The sequence below is a fragment of the Drosophila elegans genome, unplaced genomic scaffold, assembly GCF_018152505.1.
Source record: "Drosophila elegans isolate 14027-0461.03 unplaced genomic scaffold, ASM1815250v1 contig_208, whole genome shotgun sequence".
In the NCBI taxonomy this organism is placed as follows: Eukaryota; Metazoa; Arthropoda; class Insecta; order Diptera; family Drosophilidae; genus Drosophila; species Drosophila elegans.
In genome coordinates this window covers 5876686-5900316 of record NW_024545578.1, presented here as the reverse complement: position 1 = coordinate 5900316, position 23631 = coordinate 5876686, and the positions used below count along the sequence as shown (strand labels likewise).

Sequence of the window (23631 nt, the reverse complement as noted above, 5' to 3'; positions counted from 1 at the left end):
AAATTGAAATTATCAATATTGTTCAATTGGTAGAAGAGTTCAACGCACTTATCCACTTCTATGGTATTGGGATTGTATATCATGTTTAGCAGCGATAATATAAGACGACGATCTTTGTCATCGGTGACTCGACCTCCGTAGTTGCATTCCCCCGTCAAATACACATGTCCACGGAAGGGAATACTCTGACTTTGGTTGATAAACATCTTCAGTTGCAAGAGGGAAATTCTGCAAATGAATTTTAAAGTTGTTAAATGAAAGGTATAAAGAAATCTCTGATAAAATATCAGTAACGCAATAATATTTGAATTGATTTTTGTATTTAGTTTATATTTTACGGAGTGACATTTTTTAATAAAAGGTCATGAAAATAGGCAATAAAAATTATAGTTGTTGTTTTAAAAATATGCAATAAATGTTGGAGGTAATGTAACTTAGGTACAATACTTTGCTTTCAAGTACGCCTTACACCTTTAAGCTTTGTGGCTTAATTCTCTAAAAACTCAGCGTTTAAATATTGATTTGTAACTTTGGTTCAAATTTCATGAAATTTTCTTTCTTTTCCAAAAATGGCTTTACAGAAAAGTTATCTAAAATCAGTACTTGAAAGCACAAAAATTTTAGTTTATAAGTTTGGTTCGATTTTCTTGAAATTTTAATGATGTAACCCCTTTATGATTTTCTAAAAATGTCTTTATTTTGAACTTAAACCAGAACTCCTAACGGCAGAACTTCAGAAATGCTCATTTGAAAGTAATGATATTACAATCGTGGTACCCCAGACAACATTTACTTACTTCAAATCGGACTCATTGAACTCGTAGGGTATGTTCCAGCCGAGGGGTCCGAACTCGCGCCGCTCCTGGACGACAGCATGGAAGAAGACCAAGGCGAAGACGCCCCTAAGCCAGCACTTGTTTGCGCTGTCCGAGAAGAGGAATGCGTTGGTGAAGAACTTGTCCCGCATCAGCGGATCCGAGGTGAAGGAGCGATGCATGTTGGCCCTCAATCCCTTGGGCGGTTCGTTGGTCATCTTCACGGAATTCTGGAGCACCGAAACGGGGAAGACGGCACTGGGATATGAGGTGCACCACAGTCGGTAGTCGTGGCTGGCGCCATCCGTCAATGTGGTGTCGTTGCAAATCCTCTCCAGGTCGCCCATCCAGCTGATGGCCACGTGACAGTTCTGCAGCACCACCCACTGGCCATGTCGCGCCGCCTCCGCAATCATCTTCTCCGCCCGCGGACCCTGGCCCTGACCCAGCGAGATGGTTTTCAATCTGTTCGGGACGAGTTCTGCTTAGCATAAATTTCTTTAAAGAGTTGCTGGTGGGTGTGGGAGGTGCTCAGCACACATATCGACAAGGTGCACATGTCGCGCTTAATCGAAAACAAGCCACCATTCACCATCAACCATCCACCATTCACCATCAACCAGCACCACCGGCATCACCATTGGCATCACTGCCAACCATACAGCCATCCATCCATCCACCCACCCATCGAAACGGACACGGAAATATAAGCCACTCTCGTTAATTAACTTACTTGTCGTACATGTTGCGTTGTTTGGCGAACATGAAGAGACTGGCCATGGGATCCGATCCGGCCGAGAGCAGGAACACCAGCGGAATTTTGGGCGAGCTGTCCGCGAACGAGGCCGCCAAATCGAAGGGTGGCGGCTCCACAAACGAGCGGTCCAGGTTGCGCGTAATGAAAGCCTGACAAAACCGATGGATATTAAATGTGCACTCTGCCCAAGGGGCCAGGTTTTCGGGCATCAGCATCGCCATCGACCATGGCTGTGGATCAACTTACCCTTACGGCGGGCACCAGTTTGTCCGGACGCAGAGCCTTAATGACGATCAGGAAATACATATCGGTCACCGTATTGAGCGGCGCCGGCAGCGGCAGCTGGTCGGGATTGCTGGCGTCGTAGAACTTGTGCCACGCATCCGCATTCGACTCCATCATCTGGGGCAGGTTCTTGAGGCTATCCAAACAAAAAAAAAGGGTAAAGGAATTAGGGAAAATTAAAGCAGATTTATCAACATGCTCTGACAAAAATTTAAAATAAGAAAATTATCTCAAAAAGCGATGGTTCTTTATGCTTTTTTTAAGTTCTCTTATTCTAATATCTTATAATTTTTATAAAGCTTGTATCCTTTTATTTAGGTAGCAGAAATATTCGTTGGCTTAGGATTTTATTTATGAAGGATATTTACTTGTAAAAGCCGCAATTAAAACTCTTTTAAATCTATGTTGTAAGTAAATTCCTTAGTCTATTCAAAATAAGAATCTCAAAAAGCGGTTGGTACTAATTTAATTTAATTTAAGATAATTTTAAAAAATACCTTTTAGATATAAATATATATCTATTTTCCAGTTTTTCGCTGTACAGTGTACACATATTCCTTATCTTACCCTTCCAGATCGGCGGACCTGCAGACAGCCGCCCATGATTTCTCCGGAAGCCATGATGCCAAGGGATTCGCCGGAATGCTCTTGTAACCAATTCCGCCCGTGAGAAAGAAGAGCAGGGCCGCCTTCTCCACTCGACCCTGTGAAACGAGGATGCCCAGACACATGACCAGCGAGATGACCAACTTGTCCTTCTCGAACAGCGATCGACACACATTCGTGTAGATGGACTTGGTGAAGTAGTCATTCAGGTTCTTCAATCGCTCACTCAGATTATCGGACTTCGGTGCCTTCAGGATCGTGTTGACAAAGAGATTGAGGAACCAGGAGAGTGAATACTGATACATGGGATCCACGTTGGCCAATTCGCTGATGCAGAAGAACAAGATGGCCGAGTGCTTGGACACCGGAATATACTGCTGACGGGCGGCATCGATCTCGATTTCAGTGGCCACCGCAATGACCTGCTTCTCCTGAATGTCCTCTGAAAGAATTTTACTGGACGAAAGAATGTTGATGGCGTTCTCGTCCTCCAGCACATTGCCCTCTGAGGTGGACAAAACCTGGGGTAAATTATTGTGATGTTAAGGATTAAAGTGGAAACGAATATATATAAGGATTATAAAAACGTATGAAGAAGTCATGCATTAAATACCATAAGTTTTTGTTGAATTGCCAAATTTAATTGAGTAAACCCAAAGTATTATTAAGTTTATTGCATTAAAAAAAACCATCAAGTATGATTTAAATTATTTTAAAAGTGATTATACTGATAAAGAATTATACAGGTTTCACGCAAATTAATTAAAAAACATATGTTAAATTTGAAATTATATGTTCTAATTGATAAATTATAACTTTTAATAAAAATCTGGTTTGAATGCCAATTTAAACTTTTAAAAAAAAAACCCGACTTGTATTTGCGATTTGCGCGTCCTGCTTCCAGTTAATTGAATTGTCATTGGCCAGGCACAAAAGCATAAATTGCTAGCCCGGCTCTAATTGAATCTGCCGAGCATGGCCAACGGATTGGAATGGAGCGGACTGCCTTCAACTGAGCGCTCAAAGAGCATGCGAGGATATGAAAACATTTATTATGCCAACAGCAGCAGGAGCAGAAGGAGCAGAAGGAGCAGGACGACGACTGACTAGCACACAAGAACAGAAGAACAGAAGTACAGCTGAGCCAAACCAAAGAGCCTTACCTCTAATATCTTCGATTCGATGGTGTACAATGCATCACGATTCCTTGCGGACTCAATAATCAATTGTTCCTTCTTCTCTTGCAAATCGGGACGCTCGTGAGCCACCACAATCGCCAGCAATTGTTCGCGTAATCCCTGTTCCGTTATCATGAAATTTAATACTGTTACCTAAACAGAGGAGAGACAGAATGGCGCAGGCAGGCCAGGATCAGTGCTGGTGGTAGACTGGTAGAGTGGAAGAGTGGTAGAGTGGCACGTAAAATGGAAGGAAAACTCAAAATAAACACACAATGTGCCACAAAAAAAAAAGATGGTGGAAGAAAGGAAAATTGTGTGGGAGTTTGTGGGGAGGAGGAAGGGGAGCGTTTGCTAACATAGATGGTTAAAAGGAAAACTGCTGACAACAGTTGCAGCATAAAAAGCGATGGCAAACGGCAGCAGGAGCGAAAAGCTGGAAAAATTTTATAAACACGTCGAGCATGAGCATGAGCACGATGAGCAGGAGCAGGAGCAGGAGCAGGGTGAGGTTAAGGCTTTTGGGATAGATGTCCTCGATGGCCGGGCTTTGGCTGCTAGTTATGCAGCACCACCGCCACCTCGCACGTACATCGCCATTCCATTGCGCTCCATTCCATTCCGCACCTCCACTCCACATCATCCACGTCAATGCCAACGAAAATTTGCATATTCCCAGCGCCTGCTGCGCTGCATCGCATCCTCCAAATATCAATTTAAGTTGGTCGTTTTATTACACAACTAACGTCATCATTGGCGCAGACTGTAGCTCTCCTTTCATTCTTCCATTTTTTTTTTTTTTTGATTTTTTTTTTTTTTTTTTTTTGGACAGGGACAACTTACCATAACCATCACTTCCGGCGGATAACGCGGATTGCGGAGACAGGTCGTTATGTAAAGACGAAAGTTGGGATTGTATTCTATCATTTGGTCGCCGCTCTTGATAAACAGACCGCCCTTGTGCTTGATGATGTTCTTCTCCAGAATGGGCGTGAGATTCGAGTCGAGTTTTTCACCTATTTTTGGGGGTTTAAGGTGAAACGGCTACGGTACACTTAAAACGTAGTCAATCCAAGTATTTCATACTCAATTTAAATATTTTTCGCTTTGATTTTCATTCATTGCGATTTTAACTTGTTTTAAATATACAATTTTAAAATAAACATTTTTTAATATCTGAGAATTGAATTTAGGCTCAAGCCTCGTTAAAGTTAAATTGAATTATTATATATTTTAAATTAAATTATATTAAAATTAAATCTAATGTTTTTTTATAAAATCAAGCAATTTATTATGAGTTGCAATTAATGTAATACTTTTATATTTAATTATGAAATAAAAAGTTTCGAATTCAATAGCTAGATTTTTTTTTTTATAGTGTTTCATTTTAAAGGGGACCGTCATCATTATCAGCGATGTAATCAAAATCACAACTTAATGGTTAATTTTTGAAAAAAAAATAAAATTTGCAGCGATTTTGTGAGCGATTATTTAATACTCAAAAAATAAATAAATAAAATAAATTATTATTTACTGTCCCTGATTTATATCAGTGTATAGAAATGGCTCCCCAACCAGAACTCACCCACATTCTCGATGAGCACGGGCTGACCATATGTGATGGCCAACTCTAGAACCTGCATATAATTGGCATCGCTCTGCTTGATGACTTTAAGATTATTATTCTTCTCCATGTTCTTGATCCATTTGTTGGCTTGCACTGGGGTTGGTTAAGATTATGAGAAAAGAAATCTTTAATATCTTATACTAACTCACCCTGCGGATCGATAAGTAGAGAATAACGACTGGAGTTGGTCACTATGATGCCGTTTTCCACCGAAAAGTTGTCGGCTGGCAATCCAGCTAAAGACCAGGCTCTAATGGTCATGGGATGACCCAAAGTGGTGGCCAGCGAAAAGGTTTCACTGCTGGGAATGTGTTTGCGCAGACACAGGGCATTCCAGTCATCCAAAATATTGACACGGTACTAGAAACAAAAGGCACAGATTTCCGCTAAGTATGCTAGCTATGTCTATGGATTTAAGCAAAAATGTCCTGTCAGCTGCACAGGAGCATACAAAAAAGGAGCGAAAAATCAATGTCACGTGCTCATGCATATTAAAACCCTTTATGGAAAAGCTTTCCGAGAACCGTGGACGTGGTCACGACCATTAGCTGTCATTCCGGCAGATGGACATAGACATGGACATGGAGTATTATGTATGTGGAAACCAAAAACTCACCTCCGTGGTAAAATAGCCCAGGTAAGCGGTGCATCCGCCGGCCAACAGCACATCGCCCACAATGTTGCTAATGGATTCGTGAAGATTCTTGGCCGCCTCCGACCAGCGCGTTTTCTCGCCACCCAAGCCACCCAGCAGCTTTTCAGCTCTGCAAATGGATGGCACAGATTATGGATGGCTAACTCTAACGATAACCCAACTCACCGGTTCAACTTCTTCTCGCAGTTGTCGATTTCATCCTCCAGTCGCTTCTTTTCCCGCGATTTTTCCGCAAAGAAATCGTTGAGTTTTTGCAACTTATCCAGAATAACCTGCAGTTCGGCCCGCTTGGCATTCAGCTTCTCCATTTGCTGGGAAAGCTCTCCCTCGGCCTCGGCCAAGGCCGCCTTCTTGGGCATCACAATGCGGGCCACCTTGTCGTATACGTCCATGGCTCGGACCCATCGACAGATGCCCTCGCAGGCCATGGAGGCCGCCTTGATTTTCTCCGGCACAAAGTCACGATCTGCAATGTACTTCTCGCGTATCCGCTTGATTATTGGCGGTGGAATGTTGTCCTTGTCGAAGGTTTTCAGGGAGTCGAGGAACTTCATGTCGCTGAGCATGCGCATGGAGGGTCCCCAGTAGTCCTCCACCATGTGTCCACTGGGATCAGGCTTGCGATCCGGCTTAATGCCCCTGATCACGCAAACAGCCTCCATGGTTAACTTCACGCCATACGGTGGATTCTTCATGGACTTCACTATGAAGATGTCCGCTGGCTTCAGGGTGTTCAGGGCCTCCAAGGCCGCCTCCATGGCGGGAATGGCCTCGGCCAGATCGGTCTCGCAATCATCCTTGATGGCCTGTGCCGCAGCAGCGGCTTCGTTGGCCGCCGCCTCATCCGCACCCACCACCTCCTTCTTTTTCTCCGCCTCCGCCGTTTCCCTTTCGATATTTACCATGATGCGATCCGTTTCCTCGGAAAGCACCTTCAGTTTGGGCTGCAAATCGTACAGGTTGGTCTGCATTTCGCCCACCTGACCGGCGGCAAAGTCCAGTTTCTCCAGACCGGTGGTATAGCGATCTCTCAGCCGGGTAATCTCGTCCAGCTTTCGGGTGTAGAAAGTGCGAAAGGCCTTCAGAAGCTCCAAGTAAGCAGATGGGGTCACATAATTCCGGCGGTTCAGTTCCAGGTAACACTTTTCACTGGCATCCACCACGGACTGATGAAAGTACATGACGCAGTCGACCAGGTCCTCCTCCAGTCGGCTCAGCTCCCGATCGCCGGCGATTGTTTCGCGACGCACTTCCTCCTGCTCGGGATCTGCGGGATCCTTGGCCTGAGCCTGCAGCTGCTCCTGTGGCTCCTCTCCATGCGGGCGATTCAAATTCATCGAGGTGACGAAGTAGGTGCCCACTCGGGACAAGGCCTCCTCCGGCCAGGGCATGTACCAATCGATGGTGCAGCAGTTAATCAGGGAGGGATACACCCGAATGCGCTCCTTGAAGGATTCGCCGATGGGCGAGAAGGCCAGAGCGACGTGCAACTGCTCTCGAATGCGGTCGATATAGAAGGCATACACCTCACTGGGCAGTGTGTCCAGAACTTTGCCCTGGGGAAAAAAATCTGTGGTTAGTTAACACTCATCTTGGTTGAGGTGAAAGGGATTTGGCAAAGAGAGTTTCATTTTGATTTTTTCCTAAAACTGCATTTACCTTTCCCAGTTTCAGTGATGCTAAAATTTCTTATTTTGATTGATCCCCACAATTACTCTAATATTCCAAAACGTACATCTTTAAAATCTTGATGTTTTTATTTAAATTTTAAAAAAGTAACCTTCAAAAATCAATCTACAAAGCTAAAAACTAATAAAATTAAATAAAATACACACAATATTTTTATTGTCTGAATTCTTATAATGTACAATTTTAAAATCATAAAGCCTCAAACATTTTTTTACATTTACTGAAGTATAACAGTACAGTTTCAGTTTTTAAGCTAGTATTCTATTTCTTTTTGAGTGACAAAAGCAATTGTAAGAGTTTAAGACCATTACAAATTTGTTAAGATAATAAAAAACTTTTAAATCCATAAGATTCTTATAAAGTACGATTTGAATAATAAATTTATTAATTTCTTTGGTGATTAAAAAATATTTGTCAAATGCACTCATGTAATGAATAATTTCTTTTTTTTTGCACAAATGTAGCTTAATGTACCAGTTCAGCTTTTCAGCTAGTTTTCAGTTTCTCTGTGTGACAATAGCCACTTTTTCCGTGCGCACTCACCAATTGCTTGGCCACATTGGCCATGTTCTCCATGATGGTTGCCTTGTCCTCCAGCTGATAGAGATTGGGCAAATCACCGGTATTAAGTATGCCATTGATATCCTCCACGTAGCCCTCATCCGTAGCCTGAAATCGGACCGCAGGGCGAAATGCGGAGCAACAGAAAGGGATAATTCACAACTAAGCAATGCAAATCGGAGTGCAGTTTGAGTTTTGGAGTTCGAGTTGGAGTTGCAGTTGAAGTGGAAGTTGGTAGAGAGTAGGGAAAATGCATTTTTATGTTGCCGGGGAGTCCTCCTTGTGCCTCCCAGGCTCCTGGGACATGCATTTTGCATTCGCCTAAGTGGCCTTGTCCCAGGACTCAGGATTTGGGATTCAGTACTTGGGAGCTATGCAGGTAGCTCTTTTCGGTGTAATTGTTAATTAATATCTGCATGGGGCTTTGTTCGGCACAGACAGACTGAACGGGGGGAGATAAATCATTGATTGGACGGCCCAAGGACGCCCGTAAAACATTCTAATGCATCGTAAAGTTTTGCAATCGGGGAAAGAGGAAACAGGGGAAGGCCCCAATCCGATTGGGCTTCGGCATTGCAGAGTTTTCGGCAAACAGAATTAAAGCAGTTTTAATCCGCTCAAATGGCTTCTAACGCTCGTGTATAGGGACTTCCATTTTTGGTCACGCTTCACGGTCAAACGGACAAAGAGAGTATTAGGCGAATACGGAGCATTATTATGTTTTGGAACAATGTGTAAACACCTGCACATTGTTTGGCCTGCGTACCGCATCGATTGGATTTAGTTTTGGCCAAGCTAATTTATTGACCAACATTTAATATGGGCTGAGGTGCGACGACACCGCAGCACGCCGCCTTTGTTTCGTCGGCAATTTTCTGAAGCCCACTCATGTGCTCTTGATTTGCCATAGTTCGAGCCACGGCCTATGCAAATTACTGAGCAATAATCAAGTTAGTTCAACAATTAACCTAATTATAAATGCAAATTTTGCCAAAACAATGAGTGCCGGAGTGCTTCCGCATAGAAAACTGATTTGGGGGTAAATTTAATTGTCCAATCGCTCGTGCGACAAATTTGTGGCCAGACATCGGATCCTAAGCTCTGCTTTATTTCCCAGAGTATTCAAATTAATTTCAATTTAATTTATCAATTTACATACTCGGATTACTGAAAAGTCAGACAGTCGAAGTCGAGTCTTTATGGGTTTATCGTTCCCAGCCTGGGCTCAATTTTGTGCTGTCGACTGGATTTACAACCTTATTAAAAGCCCGTTCCCTGATGGATTAGCATATCGACGTCAGCCAACACACTTATCGATCGTTTTACGAGAATTGGTTTCCAGTTAACTCACCTGTGCGTCGGAGAAGAGAAATACGGTGTGGTTCAGATTGAAACTGGCCGACATCAGTATCTTCTTCAGGTCGTCGCGCCAATCTGTAAGCGTATAGCTCTTGGACACCTGCACCGTCATCAGTCGGCAGTCGGCTATGTAGGCGGCCAGGCGACAGGAGCTCCTGCGTCCTGATCCGCCCATGCCCACCATCAGGATGTTGCCACGAGGCATCTGCAGCACCCGGGAAACTCTGGAAAAGGAAATGGACTCATAAAGTCTACCCCTCTAAGCCTCAAAGAAATTGTTCTTAAATTAAAAATTCTAAATATAGGGATTGAGCAAAAGAACTATTGGTTTGTGATTTTTAAAGATTTCTTTAAGTAACAGTCTGCTTTTCATTTTTAAATAAATTTAAATGATTCATCATTGTAGCCATAAATTAAAATAACAAAACGAGCCTTGAAATGGTCAATTTATTTTATTATTTACATTAGAGCTGTTGATAAAAGTTTTCATTTGTACAGTAACACGGTAAAATGAAATTAAAATTATTATTCTAAAATGGAATATATAAATGTTATACCACAAAATTGTTATTCTTGTGTTTAAAATTTCCAATAAACTGGCATTCACAACTCCAAAATTTAGCTTTGGATAAAATTTCGAAAAAAATGATGATGGTACCACCCCTTATAAAAATTGCTAAAATTAGCGACCTCGAAAATATGAGTTTAAATTGCAGTTTTTTGATCAAAACTACGGAAAATAATTGTTCAATGTTGGAATGACATACCTCGTTGAACTCGTCATAAAATTTACAACAAACTGGCATTCACAGCTCAAAAATTTTGGTTTGGATCAAATTTCGAAAAAAATGATGATGGTACCCCTTATAAAAAATGCTAAAATTAGCGACCTCGAAAATATGAGTTTAAATTGCAGTTTTTTGATCAAAACTACGGAAAATAATTGTTCAATGTTGGAATGACATACCTCGTTGAACTCGTCATAAAATTTACAACAAACTGGCATTCACAGCTCAAAAATTTTGGTTTGGATCAAATTTCGAAAAAAATGATGATGGTACCCCTTATAAAAAATGCTAAAATTAGCGACCTCGAAAATATGAGTTTAAATTGCAGTTTTTTGATCAAAACTACGGAAAATAATTGTTCAATGTTGGAATGACATACCTCGTTGAACTCGTCACAAAATTTACAACAAACTGGCATTCACAGCTCAAAAATTTTGGTTTGGATCAAATTTCGAAAAAAATGATGATGGTACCCCTTATAAAAAATGCTAAAATTAGCGACCTCGAAAATATGAGTTTAAATTGCAGTTTTTTGATCAAAACTACGGAAAATAATTGTTCAATGTTGGAATGACATACCTCGTTGAACTCGTCATAAAATTTACAACAAACTGGCATTCACAGCTCAAAAATTTTGGTTTGGATCAAATTTCGAAAAAAATGATGATGGTACCCCTATAAAAAATGCTAAAATTAGCGACCTCGAAAATATGAGTTTAAATTGCAGTTTTTTGATCAAAACTACGGAAAATAATGGTTCAATGTTGGAATGCCATACCTCGTTGAACTCGTCATAAAATTTCCAACAAACTGGCATTCACAGCTCAAAAATTTTGGTTTGGATCAAATTTCGAAAAAAATGATGATGGTACCCCTTATAAAAAATGCTAAAATTGGCGACCTCCAAAAAATGAGTTTAAACTGCAGTTTTTTGATCAAAACTATGGAATATAATGGTTCAATGTTGGTTTGCCATACCTCGTTGAACTCGTGATTAAATTTGCAACAAACTGGCGTTCACAGCTTAAAAGTTTTGGGTTGGATCAAATTTCGATAAGATGATGACCCTCTATAAAACTTCCAACAAATTTGCATGTCTTGTGTCTTATCATTATTATTATATTATAGCAATCAATTTTCATCTAAAATGTATTCTTATTGCCAATGTTAACCTATTTCTTAAATAAATATTTCTTAGCTCACCTGCTTACATGTTCGATGGCAAATCGGAACATGACCAGATCCATGGGTGAGCTCGAAAAGGAATTGTACTCCCTGAGATAGTACTTCATCAGCTTCTCCAGCTTCTCGTAGGTATCGCCCTCATCATAGAACTTGGGCTCGGCATCAGGTTCCATGTAGTTGCCGTAGAAGAGATTGCGGAGGTCATTATCCGTGAGTTTTTCGCCCGGTTCGATGCGATCGCCAAAGGCCTGCTCCAACGGGAATCTCAAATTAGACTTGCAGGCATCCACGGCCATCAGGAGCAGACGATCTCGATCCCGCTGGTCCACCAAACTGGGAAAGGTATATACCATTAAAAACCAGCTAAATGGGTAGAGCACCATTACTCACCGGTCGTAGAAAACGCGATAGGTTTCGTGGGCCCACAGGCGACCCAGCTTCTCGGGATCGGGCATCCTTTTGGGTGGCACCATCACGATGCCCTGGAAGACGCGGGTGATGTCGCGCAGGGAGAAGGAGTAGTGCGACTTGGCTGGAGTGGGAAGAAAGCTGCGAATCGCCTCACGGTACACACTGACCATGGCCTCCGATAAGCCCTGCAAAAGGATAACATTCATACGCGGCAAAATACAATAAAATCCCCATACACAAACAGCGAACAGCAAACGGAGAGAGAAACATTCGAAGTTTTTGGGGAAATGAAGCTATAAAATACGCCATTTTAATTTTATTATGTAGCCAACGCTTGGATGCCAGCCAAGCACGGCAGACGACACATGGATGGACTCCATTGACTCCACTGACCAGACAATCATCCTCCATTCGACTCGCTTTTTGCGTGCGGTTTTTACACGATTACAAATTGGCCACGAACATTGGTTTTATAAAAAAATGTCTTTAGTTTTTTATGAAGTATTTTTGTAAGCTGAAAAAACTTGTATCAAATAAATGGTTTTAATATTGTTAGTTTAACTTTTGGTTATTTTTAACAGAAACTATACATTTTTTAAGGCAGCAATCTAAATTTGATCTGCATTTTACTACTTTTCATTGGTTATAGCAAAAAATATTCTATAATGTTTGTACAATTTCATTTTAGTTTTTTAGGAGGCAATCGAGTATCAAATATCCAGAAATTATATATATATTTGTACACTATTTAGGCTATTTATTTAGACGATTCAGCATTTTCCACGGATATGATTGTTGTAAAATAAACAAATACATTTTTTTAGACAAAAACACCCATATCAAATAAAATGTTTAACAAAATTTGTAAGATTAATTGTTGTTCATTTTCAATATAAACACCAAATGTTTTTTACAATTTTTATGTTTGTGTTTTAGGATATAAATATATTGTATTGATTATATATACAATATATATATAAATCATTGAGTACCAATTCCTATAAAAACAAGCTTTGAACTTTATCTAAATTTAAATTTGATTCCTTTTTAAAATAAAAATAATATATTCAAACCCAAACAGTTTTTCTCCGTCTGCATGCTGTTGTTTTGGGATGGAACGGATAAAGATACGTACGCGGGATAGGAGAGCCACCTTTTCCGGATAGCCCTTGGAAAAATGCCAATCACCAATCGTTGTGAATATCCGTATGATGGTGGAGTCCTCAAAGGAATCGACGGCCACCACGAACATGTGGCGATAGAGACGCGGGAAAATGAAGTTACTGCCACCCAAAGTGCCCATGGCGCACATCAGAGTCTGTCCAGCGATTCAACAACAAGGGGGCAAAGATGAGAAATTCACAGATAACTTATGGCCAGCTTATGGGCTGGCAGCTCCACCTACTATATACCTACCATGTCAACCAGCTCGATTTTGGTGGTGTCCACCAGGTCCGACCAATATCCATGATCCAGCCAAGTGCGGAGCAACTCCAAAGGTGCCTGCGAGCCGTAGGTGTCCTTTGAGGGCATGGCCACATCATCGCAGAAAACAGTGCACTTAAATTAAAGATATATTAATTAAAAATTCACTTTATAGTTAGCCTCAATAACCTTTTTGCCTAAAGAGGGTCCAAAGACGCCCTTGCGCCTCCTGTCCAACTTGCTCATGATGGTTTCCTGGACCATTTGAGCCGAGGTTCGAGCCGAAAAGTTGATGACATTAACCAAATTGGCGAACTTGGGCATGGCCAGCAGGTTACTGGTGATGATGGCACTCTTTCCCGTGCCCGTAGGTCCTACGACCAACATGGCGTATGATTTCGAGATGCAAAAGTCCTGCCAATACGAAATATAACCCGTTTCCTTAGTGGGCACAATCAGTTCGCTGATCTGAGCATTCTCGGGAAAGGTTGCCGTAGTGCCCGAGCTGTCATCGCTCTTCTGCCAGGTCCACCAGTTCTCCGCCTCATCGAATCGGTAGTCCAGGAACAGCAGCTTCTCGGGAAACATTTGACCGCGATTCAGGGAGAAGTACTTGGGTTTCGGGTAGTTTTCGTTGGATCCATAGATCACCTTACGCAGCATTGTATCGAAAGTACGCTGACCCTGGCCAGTGAGGGCAGAACCATAGGCCCAGGCGAAGCAGAAGAGGAACATCTGCTGGAACCAGGTCTGATTGAACATCTTGTGCTTCTCAAGGAAATGCAGAAAGAAGCGGGAGAATGTCTGGTACTGATAGATGGGCGACAGTTCCAGCATTTGTTTGCACTGCGGCAGGAACTCCAAGGCAGCTGGAACCAGCCACTCCGTCATGTCCTCGAACAACGTCATGTAGATCTCGTTCAGGCCCACCTTGTTCACCAGGACATTGATGAAACTCTTGTGCAGCGCCCGCCATCCCAGTTGCGATGGCTCCATGTAGATCATGCCACACCGCGACACGGTGGCCGGCGATGCCTGCTCCAAGTCCGCCGGCTCGAACATCATGTTCATCAGCTTGGTCATCTGCATTATCTCGCCGGACATCAGGCAGAGCTTCTTGTTGTCGTCCAGCACGGTGTTCAGATTCTCGATCCACACCGCGTCCACGGGTCCGTCGAACATCACCCATCCCCTTTCCCCTTTGGGCAGTTGCACCTGCTCCCGGAATGTTTTGGCCAGCACTCCGTCGTACCACTCGTGGGAAACCGGATCGAAACGGCCGTACAGTTGGCCCATCGTGATGGCTTTCGGGTTGATGATGCGGAACGTGACCGGGAACTCCTTCAGCGTCGCCTCCTCGTCGTTGGAAACGTTTCGCAACGTCTGGGCTAAAACCTGGTGGCAAGAATTAATAGAAGCACGGAAAATAAATTTATTAGTAATAATAATATGGTTAATTACTCTATGCTGCAGAAAAAAAAATTGATGTACGTATACCTTTTAAAATCGTTTAAAAATACTACGACTTTTTGGAAAAAAGTATTCAAAAAGCGAAATAGCTATGTTTGGCCATCCTATTAAAGAATTTTGAATACTTAAACTCTTGCGCCCGTTAATCAAATTTAATATTACAATTACAACATTGTGTTATTGAAATATAAATGTTTAAGCTTAAAACTATATTTAAAATATATATTTTCCAATTGTTATTCAGTTTAATTGTACTTTTCAGTCTGTTCATATTTCTTTAGTTACGGTGTAATTAATTTTTTCTGTGCAAACTGTAACGTTTGTTAACTCATTAATTCCAGCCCATTTAATTGGCTGGCCTAGCGGCGAAATTAATAAGCGTATGGATGGAAGGAGTTTTACTGGAAACAAAGATATTCACCTGGTAGGCAGTGGTCTTTCCGCCCATCGAGCCGCCCACAATCATCAGGCCGTGCCGCACAAGCAGCATCTCGTATATTTGCAGAATTTTCTCCAAATACCAGGGCGTCGCCTGCAGATTCCGATCCGCCAGGTTGATGTGCAGCCACTTGAGGATGTCGCCACGTTGCGGCTGCCCGGCGTAAATAAAAATATGAAAAGTGCGAAATGGTAAATGGGAAATGGTATGCAGGCAGTTAATCAATGTTGTATATGCGTATTTTAAATGACAGTAGTTTGTGACAAAGAATAAAAGGAAAAGTACTCTCAGAAAAGAGGTAGTTAATAAAGGTGTAAATTATTAAAGACTTGTAAAGATACTCAATCTCTACAATATGAGGTATTTATAATAGTAACTCGAATATTTACTTATACAGAAAACTACTTTTAAAGAGCATAAAAAGTTCGTTGTGGTAACCTTTCCCGCCAAAGTAAATATCATTTATATTTATTTATCATTAAACCATTATCAAATTAATTGGCGGCGCTTGCAGGTCATTACACCTGAAAAATGTTAATTGATTTAAGCAGATGAGTATAATATTGCTTACCATGGGAAGCTCAACGCCGGGGAACAGATCCATGTAGATGCCTATGAAGAGGGAGATGTCCTGCTCGAGGAATTTTGGCAAATTGACATCGACGATGGCACGCAGGACAATCTCCGGCTCCGGCAGGTCAGTGTAGAGCCTTCGCAGGGAGGCGGAGGCCAACAGGACCGACTTTACGGCGCGCATTCCTGGCAAATAAAAGTACAGTCAGACATCGATAAAATATTTATAAAACTAGGGATTCAATTGATATACAAATAAATATAATTGAGAAATAAGTACGATCTCTTTATAGACTTAACATATTTTTTGTAATTCAATAAAAACAATTCGGAAGAAATTATTATAAAATGGAAAATGTAAGGTAAACATTTAATTAATGAAGGTTGCACAGATTTGATTTAATTAAGCAATAATAATTTGAAAATTGCCTTCGGGAAATTGAGAAGGTCCGGTTCAACCTGATTCAGGCTAAATGGTTTTTTAAACTATTTATGTAATTTAGTAAATATATAAATGTGATTGGTAAGTAAAATCTATGGTTTTAATTACTAATCTTATTTAATAGTCCTTTAAGCAAACTAAGATATTGACTTTATCTTCATGAATTTATTAAAAGTCCATCATGATTTATGATAACTGTGTTTGTCATTTTAAAGGCAGTTAGAGGTTTGACCGTAGGGCAATAGATCTCCGGAAGTTCGGGAGCGTGGGAAGTCGGAGGTTTTTGGGGCATTAGCTTGACAGTTATGCGAGCGCATAACTCAACGTGGAGTCGGCAGCTCCAGGTATTTGGCGATGGCATTGCCGTTGCCGATGGCGTCGACTGGGCGACCTGGTCCTCCACCTGGAGTTCTGCTCCAGCCGGAACCCATGCGCTTCGCATCCCTCCGCATCCCTTCGCTTCATTATGGAGCCAGGGAAATGCTAAACTTTCGCAAACGTTGCAAAAACAGCTGGACAGGAGTCGTCGCGATGGGTTGCTACTGGGGGAGGATTGCTGGTTTTGCTGGTGGGCAACTAAATGTACAAATAGTTTTTATTATTACTTGGCAGAGCGGCAAATACAATGTGTGTGTGTGTGTCTATGTGCCATTTGTCTCTCACACACGCAACACAAAAGCGCAGCCCAACTTGCAAGAAAGTTTTTCAATTTAAACTCAAAATAAGATACTGATCAAATGTACTTTGCACATAAACTTGCGCACAGCTGCCTTCCTGCAATTGCAGGCAGCGGCCGGACAAAGATGCACACACACACTCGCACTCACACACACATGCACACTCACGGCCATGGAAAATCCATGGAAAAGCCATGGAAAGCCCGGACGGAGTGGCAAACACAGACATGTTGTAATGTCATATGACATGTTACGTCGTAAAAGGAGCAATATCTTTGCCTTGAAACAAGCAGAAGGATGCACGACCCAAAGAGAAGGAGACACGCACGCAGGACATGAGACATCCGGAAAGTTGTGGCCCCCCAGAACGCATTCGGAAAACCCCCTCAAAGTTTTTCTCCAGAGATGGAAAAAAAAACACGTGTTGTTGACTACTTTTGCGCCTTATTAGCCAGGTGGAGCGGTGACCCCGCCCCCCTGATCAGGTCATGTCTAATACCGGCCTTATGCCATGCACTTTTTGCGCCAGAGTGCATGGAAGTTCCTTGAAGCGGTGGAGAAAAGTAGACATTGATGCTATGAAGTTTAATGACGTTCCAGAAGTAGTTTCTTTGACAAAGGTAAACTGGATATAATTGAAATTATGAAGCATATTAAAATAAAGTAAACCTATTTTGTTAACCTATTTTGTGATATTTAAAAAGGTTTTATTATATTTTTATATTATATTAATAATATTATGATTCTATCTTTAATCAAAACAGATATTAGTTTTAATTGTTTGTCTTTTTAAAGTTAATTGTCTTTTTTGCATTTATTTCTATAAAGAGCAACAGCCTTTTAAACCTTCTTTCCCTTCAGCATGTCATATTAAAATCTGTACTCCAATTTAAGTTTACTCCTTTCTCTATTTTCTATGTCAAATCTACAATCCTAGCCACCTTAATCATAATCAATCACTTCAGGTATTTATGACTTTTTTGGACTCCCTACTCACCGTAATCGTAATGGGACTGCGAAGACAGCTGCTCGGAGCACAGCTTATAGGCCTGCACTATTTTCTGGGAGAGGTTCCTGGCCATGTCGAATCCGTTGGAGTACAGGGTGATCTCGCCAATCATGGCGTAGTCCGGCACCATCATGGCCACCGTGCGGAAGAGGACCTTCAGATTGTCCGGCAGCTCCGTTCTCCCGGCGTAGCTGTGGGAAAAATCAGGACGAGTTGGAAGGACGTCGTTTAAGAGCCCGTTGGGCAATCAAATTCATCAAAGTGCAAGTGCTAATGGCATAAATACTAAACACAGGCACTCCTCACAGTTCTCCCATTTTCCCCAGTTTTCCCCATTTTTCCATTTTCCATGCACCATGGCCAATAACCAATATGAGTGACTGCTCTTAAGAACGTCTGGTTGCGTGACAAATTGGCAGGCAGGCAGGAAAAGCAAAGCAAAAACTGGATACTTCTAGCCGGCAGGAATGGCAAAGCAAAAGCAAAAGCGACGTCCAATCGAAATTAAGACCTTCGCTGAATGGCGCAATCAGTTATGGCCGAAGAGGAGGATATGGTCAGAGAATGGAGTGAGGAGAGAGGAGTGAGGAGCCAGGAGGAGGATTCCCAGAGCCTGGCTAATATGCATGTTTGTCGCAGCTGCTCCACATGCATGCCAAAGCAATAAATATCCCGATGGGAAAATCTCCAATAACGCAATAACTACCAATATCGGAACGCAGTGCGTCCACCTCAAAGTGGGTGGCTAATAGCCCCTCCCCACCTTCCCCCTCCGCCGTGTATCTGCCCGTATCTGTCGTATGGTAGGCTTACAAAGTAACTAAATGTGTTTTCAAATGCCCAAGCCCACAGAAAAAGGGAAGTGTGCGGAAAAAATGCGATGCGTGAAACCGCAGCTGCTGTTCCCAGCAATTCAGGCAGCCACTCCAAACCCCCAAAAAACATCGCCGCCACTCACCCGGGATTCATGGTTATGAATATGGAACAAGTCGGATCCAGTTTGAGCATGGTATCCTCGAAAAAGAATTTCACAACCTTGCGTCCAATAGCCCGCTGGATGGTCAGTATCTGTTGGGCCACCACGGAGAGCACCTCCAGCTCGATGCGATTGAACTCGTCGAAGCAGGCCCAAGCGCCCGATTGTGCCAAGCCCTGCAAAGAATCCGTAGAAATGGGGATGAGTATGGTAGTAATGGTAGTTTGGTAGTATGGCAGTATGGTAGTAGAAGCAGTCAAAACAGCACACACAGTGTACGGTGGAGTACAATCCCGAAAAGGGCTGCAAAAAAATGGCACACACAAATAGAAACAGAAATTCCTGGACAAGAGTGCTGGTGCTGGGGAAATACACACCCGTTCGATGGGGGAAAAGTGAAAAAAGCAAACAGCAGCATAAACATTATTTTCTCTTTCTCATGGCTCGGTTTCCGTTTTCAGGATCTGGGGGGCATGGGGTTCAATATGGTTGGCTATGGGACGACCCTTTGATATGCTTCCTTTTGCATGTTGCAATAAATATGCTGTTTTATCCCAGCTGGAAACCTGCACATCCCCCCATTTACCCACTTTCACCCACCACCCGGAGCATCAGAAATAGCGAACTGACCTGGCTGCAAGTGCCATACGCCATACGCTATATGCCGGGATATATGCCGGAGTGGGCGTGGCAGGTCGGAATCTATCAGTGATATGTCCCTGTGAGCTGCCCGTTGGCCGTGCACCAGAGTTTCACCAGTTAGTTCCCAAGAAAAGGTTCGAGTTTCCTTTAATTAGGGAAATCGTTTGTGTACGACTGCTGCAGCAAATGTGAACAAATTTAACGAACTGTTTGATTCGGTATTGCTTTCACTTTAAGTATGGAAAAACATGAATATTCTGTAAGAGTCCTGAATTTATGTCATTAAACAGAAAGAAAATATTATATTACTTTAGTGAAAATAAGACTTTAAAAAATAAGAAGGAAGAGATACATTTATATCTTTGATTTCACTAAAAATGGAAATAAAATATTATATAATTTAAAATATATATAATTTTGTAACAATTGAATCTGTTCATTTAATTTAACAAAAAAATCAGGTATTGTTTAAGGCAAGATGAGGACCGAGAGAATGAATTGGGTCAAAATAGTTAACAAACTGGATTAAGAACACTAAAACTGCAAAAAAGTTTGAGACAATAAAAACTTAGATATAAATACATATAATTATTTAGACATAAAACAAGTTGACATACACATAAATGCATGAAATTAAGTGTTTATAATTTCTTTGTTTTATAAAGACTCCCCAAGAACCTGTTTAATAGGTTAATCAAACTAGTTATGCTATACCCAAAAAATAAGCACCATCGCCCATCAATAAAGGAACCTTTGGCCAGCTGTTGCTCCTCAACTTTCGCGGGGCATCCACTTGACCACCTCACAGGTGCCTGCACGGCAAGTTGGCAAGTGGCTTCTGTTGGTCCTGCCCCCAGGACATCCCGCCCATACTCCACACAAAGAGTTTACATTCTGTTGCGCGTTCGCACGCTTTTTGCAGTCACTGTTGTCCCTACACCCGATGCGGTTGTTGCTGCCGTTTCGCTTGGCCTGGCCATTGTACAATTAGCGCCTCTGTGCCACCGGTGGTGCAGTTGGTGTAGTTGGTGTAGCAGGTGTAGCTGGTGGCACAGGATGTGGAGCAGGATGTGGGGCAGGAGGTCCTGGAGGTGGAGCTGTTGTGTTAGGAGCTTGTTTGGCCAGAGCAACGCAACTGGACGGAGCACGGCAAAAAGGTGGCCGTTGCCTTTGCATACTTTGAACTCCATTGAGAGGGTTTTGGCGCCGATGGCAAGCTGCCAGAGATGGTTAGTATCTGGATAGCTATATATAGGTACCTCTACATAGGTATGTGTGTTCAGTATCTAGGATAATGGATAGCATGACCAAGAGTTATTTGTTAAGTAAAATTAATAGACCTCAATATCAGAGAAGTAAATAGATTTAAAATTCTATAATATTATTTTATATATAATTCATTAGAAATTATTTCTTCCTCCTTCCTAATATTTTCCTTAACAAATTCACAAAAATGAGATTACTAGAATTAAAATAAATTAAAAAAATTGAGTTTCATTACTTACATGAATAAAATATGCTTAAATAATAAAGTTTTGGCCCCTTTAAACACAGATTCTTAAATTTCTTAGACACTTCAGTAAACAATTAATAGTTAGGTAATATTAAAAACTGTAAGCCATAACAACAATCATACTTTGTAAGACATTTTTGCATTTTTGGTTATGTTTTAGCTAGCATTTTTGAGTATAGCTACCCATAAAGTACCTTTACTAACTATAAAAAAATTGTACAAAATGGAATGGGTCATCACAAAAGCTAGCCCAGAAACGATGCCATTCTACTGCGACTGCGATAACTTTTTACCAGCTACTGGATACACCTTTTGTTCGGTGTTCGGCAGCCATTGTTGTGGCAATTTTATTTGCATTTAATTTATTTACGATTACTTCTGGATCGGGCAGAAATTGCTCTGGCATATTTCGCATACTTTGTCAATTGCAAATTATTTTATTGTCGCCACATTGTTTCCCAGACATTCCCAGCCCGGCAACTAAGTAGAAATCAAACCGCACCGAATCCCAAAACTGGTGGAGTGGGAGGGCATCGTGTGCTGGAGATTTTCGACTTCCTAGAGATTATTAGAACAAATGCCAATCCAGTTGGTGACAAAGCGCAGAGCGTAGAACGACTTTCTAAAACTCGACTTCAAACGCAGACGCAGAGACCCAAATTAAGCAATAAAACGAATAAACAAATGTCCAAACTCAAGTGGATCCCAATCGCATAAATTCATTAATTTAAATTGAGCATCGCGATGGCAATTTATGGGCTCTCCTCCATCGACGCAACTAAACCAAACTAAACTTGCCTGGTCGGGTTGAAGTGGAAGTTGTCGACGAATATTAATACAAATCCCATGCAAATGAACAAGAACTCAACTCTAGGTGATCACTTTTGCCACATCCTCTCATCGAATGGCTCCCGTGTTTATGGCCTCACCTCAGCTCACCTCTTGTTTGGTTTTAGGGGCTTAGGAACTATTATGCAATTAGCCGTGTGAGCGTATTATGCGATTAGAGCCTATGGCAGCATAAATTTTACTACAAGATTTCGGCACCCACTTAAGATGTGCGTGTTTTATGGGAAGTGGGGGAGTGCTATGTCCAGGAGGCAACGGTTAACGACCTGCAAATAAAAATTTGCATAAACTTAAGTGGCGGCGCACGAAAGGAAGGGCAGGATGGCCGGCCATTACTTTCGCAAACTGGCTAATTAGTCAACAAGCCAGGGGAAAACACGATTATCCCGAGAGCTGCATAAATTTCAATAAACATATACTATAATACTAAGAGAGTGGGGAATTGGAAGGGCGCTTCGAAAGTCGGCTCCAGTGTGTCTGACATTAGCCCAATTAACTATGCTCGTGCGGTATTGAAAGTCACGATTGTTGCGTGTGCCGCCGCATCAAGACGAGTTCTTTGCCTGATTAATGTGCTCCACTCGACTCGGCTACTCTGTTTTCGTGGGGGGGCCATCAATTAGAAAGCAGTCGAGCAGCAAATCGCAGACAGAGCGACGCTCTGATGTGGAATCTAGAATACATCTCTGTATCTGAAAGGGGAAGGCTGGCTAGCTCACCTTGAAGAACTTGCCCAGCGCCTTGTAGTCCAGTCCGTCGGAGCAGTTGAAGACGACGCACTTCTTGGCCACCGCCTTGGCCAGATCCTTGCAGGTCTCGGTCTTTCCCGTTCCCGCAGGTCCTTCGGGAGCTCCGCCCAAACACAACTTCAGGGCGCCCATCAATGTGCTGCATTACAATCGAGAATTAGAGAAATAATGGTTTCTTTTTAGCACACAGTAGCAACAAAGAGTTGATGGATGGGTAGGGCAAATGGTGTGGGCACGCTTTTAATATCTATTTGGTATTTTTTCTCATTTTTAACGGCGGCAACAGCTTAAAAAAACAGCCATTTATGGCTGTTATTCCTGACCCAAATAGATGCTTTACGGTATTTGGGTATATGTACAAGGCTAAATGGTTGGTAATAGCATTAAAAACTTTACTAATATTCGACATATTTAAAGTTTGAAATAATAAACAACATTTGTGAGCTTAACTTGAAAGAAATTAATAATTTCCATTACAATACTTATTAAGAAATAAGATTGAAAGACATTTTAGCAGCACCAGCTAATAGTTTTTAAAATACTAAAATTGATTTTTTTCAAATCCATTCCCCTTGTTACATATTTATAATTCAAAATATTAAACAACATTCTTAGCTTAATTTTATAACATTAAATAAACTAGTAAATTTCAACAAAGTTCCTATAAAGAAATTAGGTTAAAAGACATTTCAGAAGCACCAGCAAATATTTTACAAAATAATCAATTTAAACTATATTTTCTTCAAATAAATCCCGCTTGTTACATATTTGAGTATACTTCTTCGTTCGACTAACCACCTACGAATATCATTTCATAAATTGCTCATTTTTGCCGTTTGTTTTGCAAGTTCATATTTTTATCATATTGGCAGTGTCCCCACTTTTGTTGCTTGTGCATATATTTTTTAGCTTTTCCGGCATAACCATACAAAATATCTCTATACACTTGGT

General features: G+C 41.6%; 1 protein-coding gene across 3 annotated transcripts in view; it reads right to left on the bottom strand.

Moving 5' to 3' along the window:
* Nucleotides 1-23631, bottom strand: part of LOC108146269 (dynein heavy chain 3, axonemal) — a 44858-nt gene that overhangs the window by 4022 nt on the left and 17205 nt on the right. For all 3 annotated transcript variants that reach the window (XM_017272209.2, XM_041708001.1, XM_041708002.1), the window contains 23 exons: nt 22651-22819; nt 18910-19103; nt 17940-18142; nt 15822-16009; nt 15233-15403; nt 13531-14736; nt 13333-13476; nt 13052-13234; nt 11896-12101; nt 11524-11838; nt 9525-9756; nt 8156-8281; nt 6089-7479; nt 5885-6032; nt 5418-5628; nt 5227-5361; nt 4485-4657; nt 3627-3794; nt 2425-2984; nt 1819-1993; nt 1549-1721; nt 798-1280; nt 49-228 (listed from right to left, as the gene is read on the bottom strand). In XM_017272209.2, the coding sequence (XP_017127698.1) occupies nt 49-228; nt 798-1280; nt 1549-1721; nt 1819-1993; nt 2425-2984; nt 3627-3794; nt 4485-4657; nt 5227-5361; nt 5418-5628; nt 5885-6032; nt 6089-7479; nt 8156-8281; nt 9525-9756; nt 11524-11838; nt 11896-12101; nt 13052-13234; nt 13333-13476; nt 13531-14736; nt 15233-15403; nt 15822-16009; nt 17940-18142; nt 18910-19103; nt 22651-22819 (7134 nt within the window). The remainder of the gene's footprint in view (nt 1-48; nt 229-797; nt 1281-1548; nt 1722-1818; nt 1994-2424; nt 2985-3626; nt 3795-4484; nt 4658-5226; nt 5362-5417; nt 5629-5884; nt 6033-6088; nt 7480-8155; nt 8282-9524; nt 9757-11523; nt 11839-11895; nt 12102-13051; nt 13235-13332; nt 13477-13530; nt 14737-15232; nt 15404-15821; nt 16010-17939; nt 18143-18909; nt 19104-22650; nt 22820-23631) is intronic.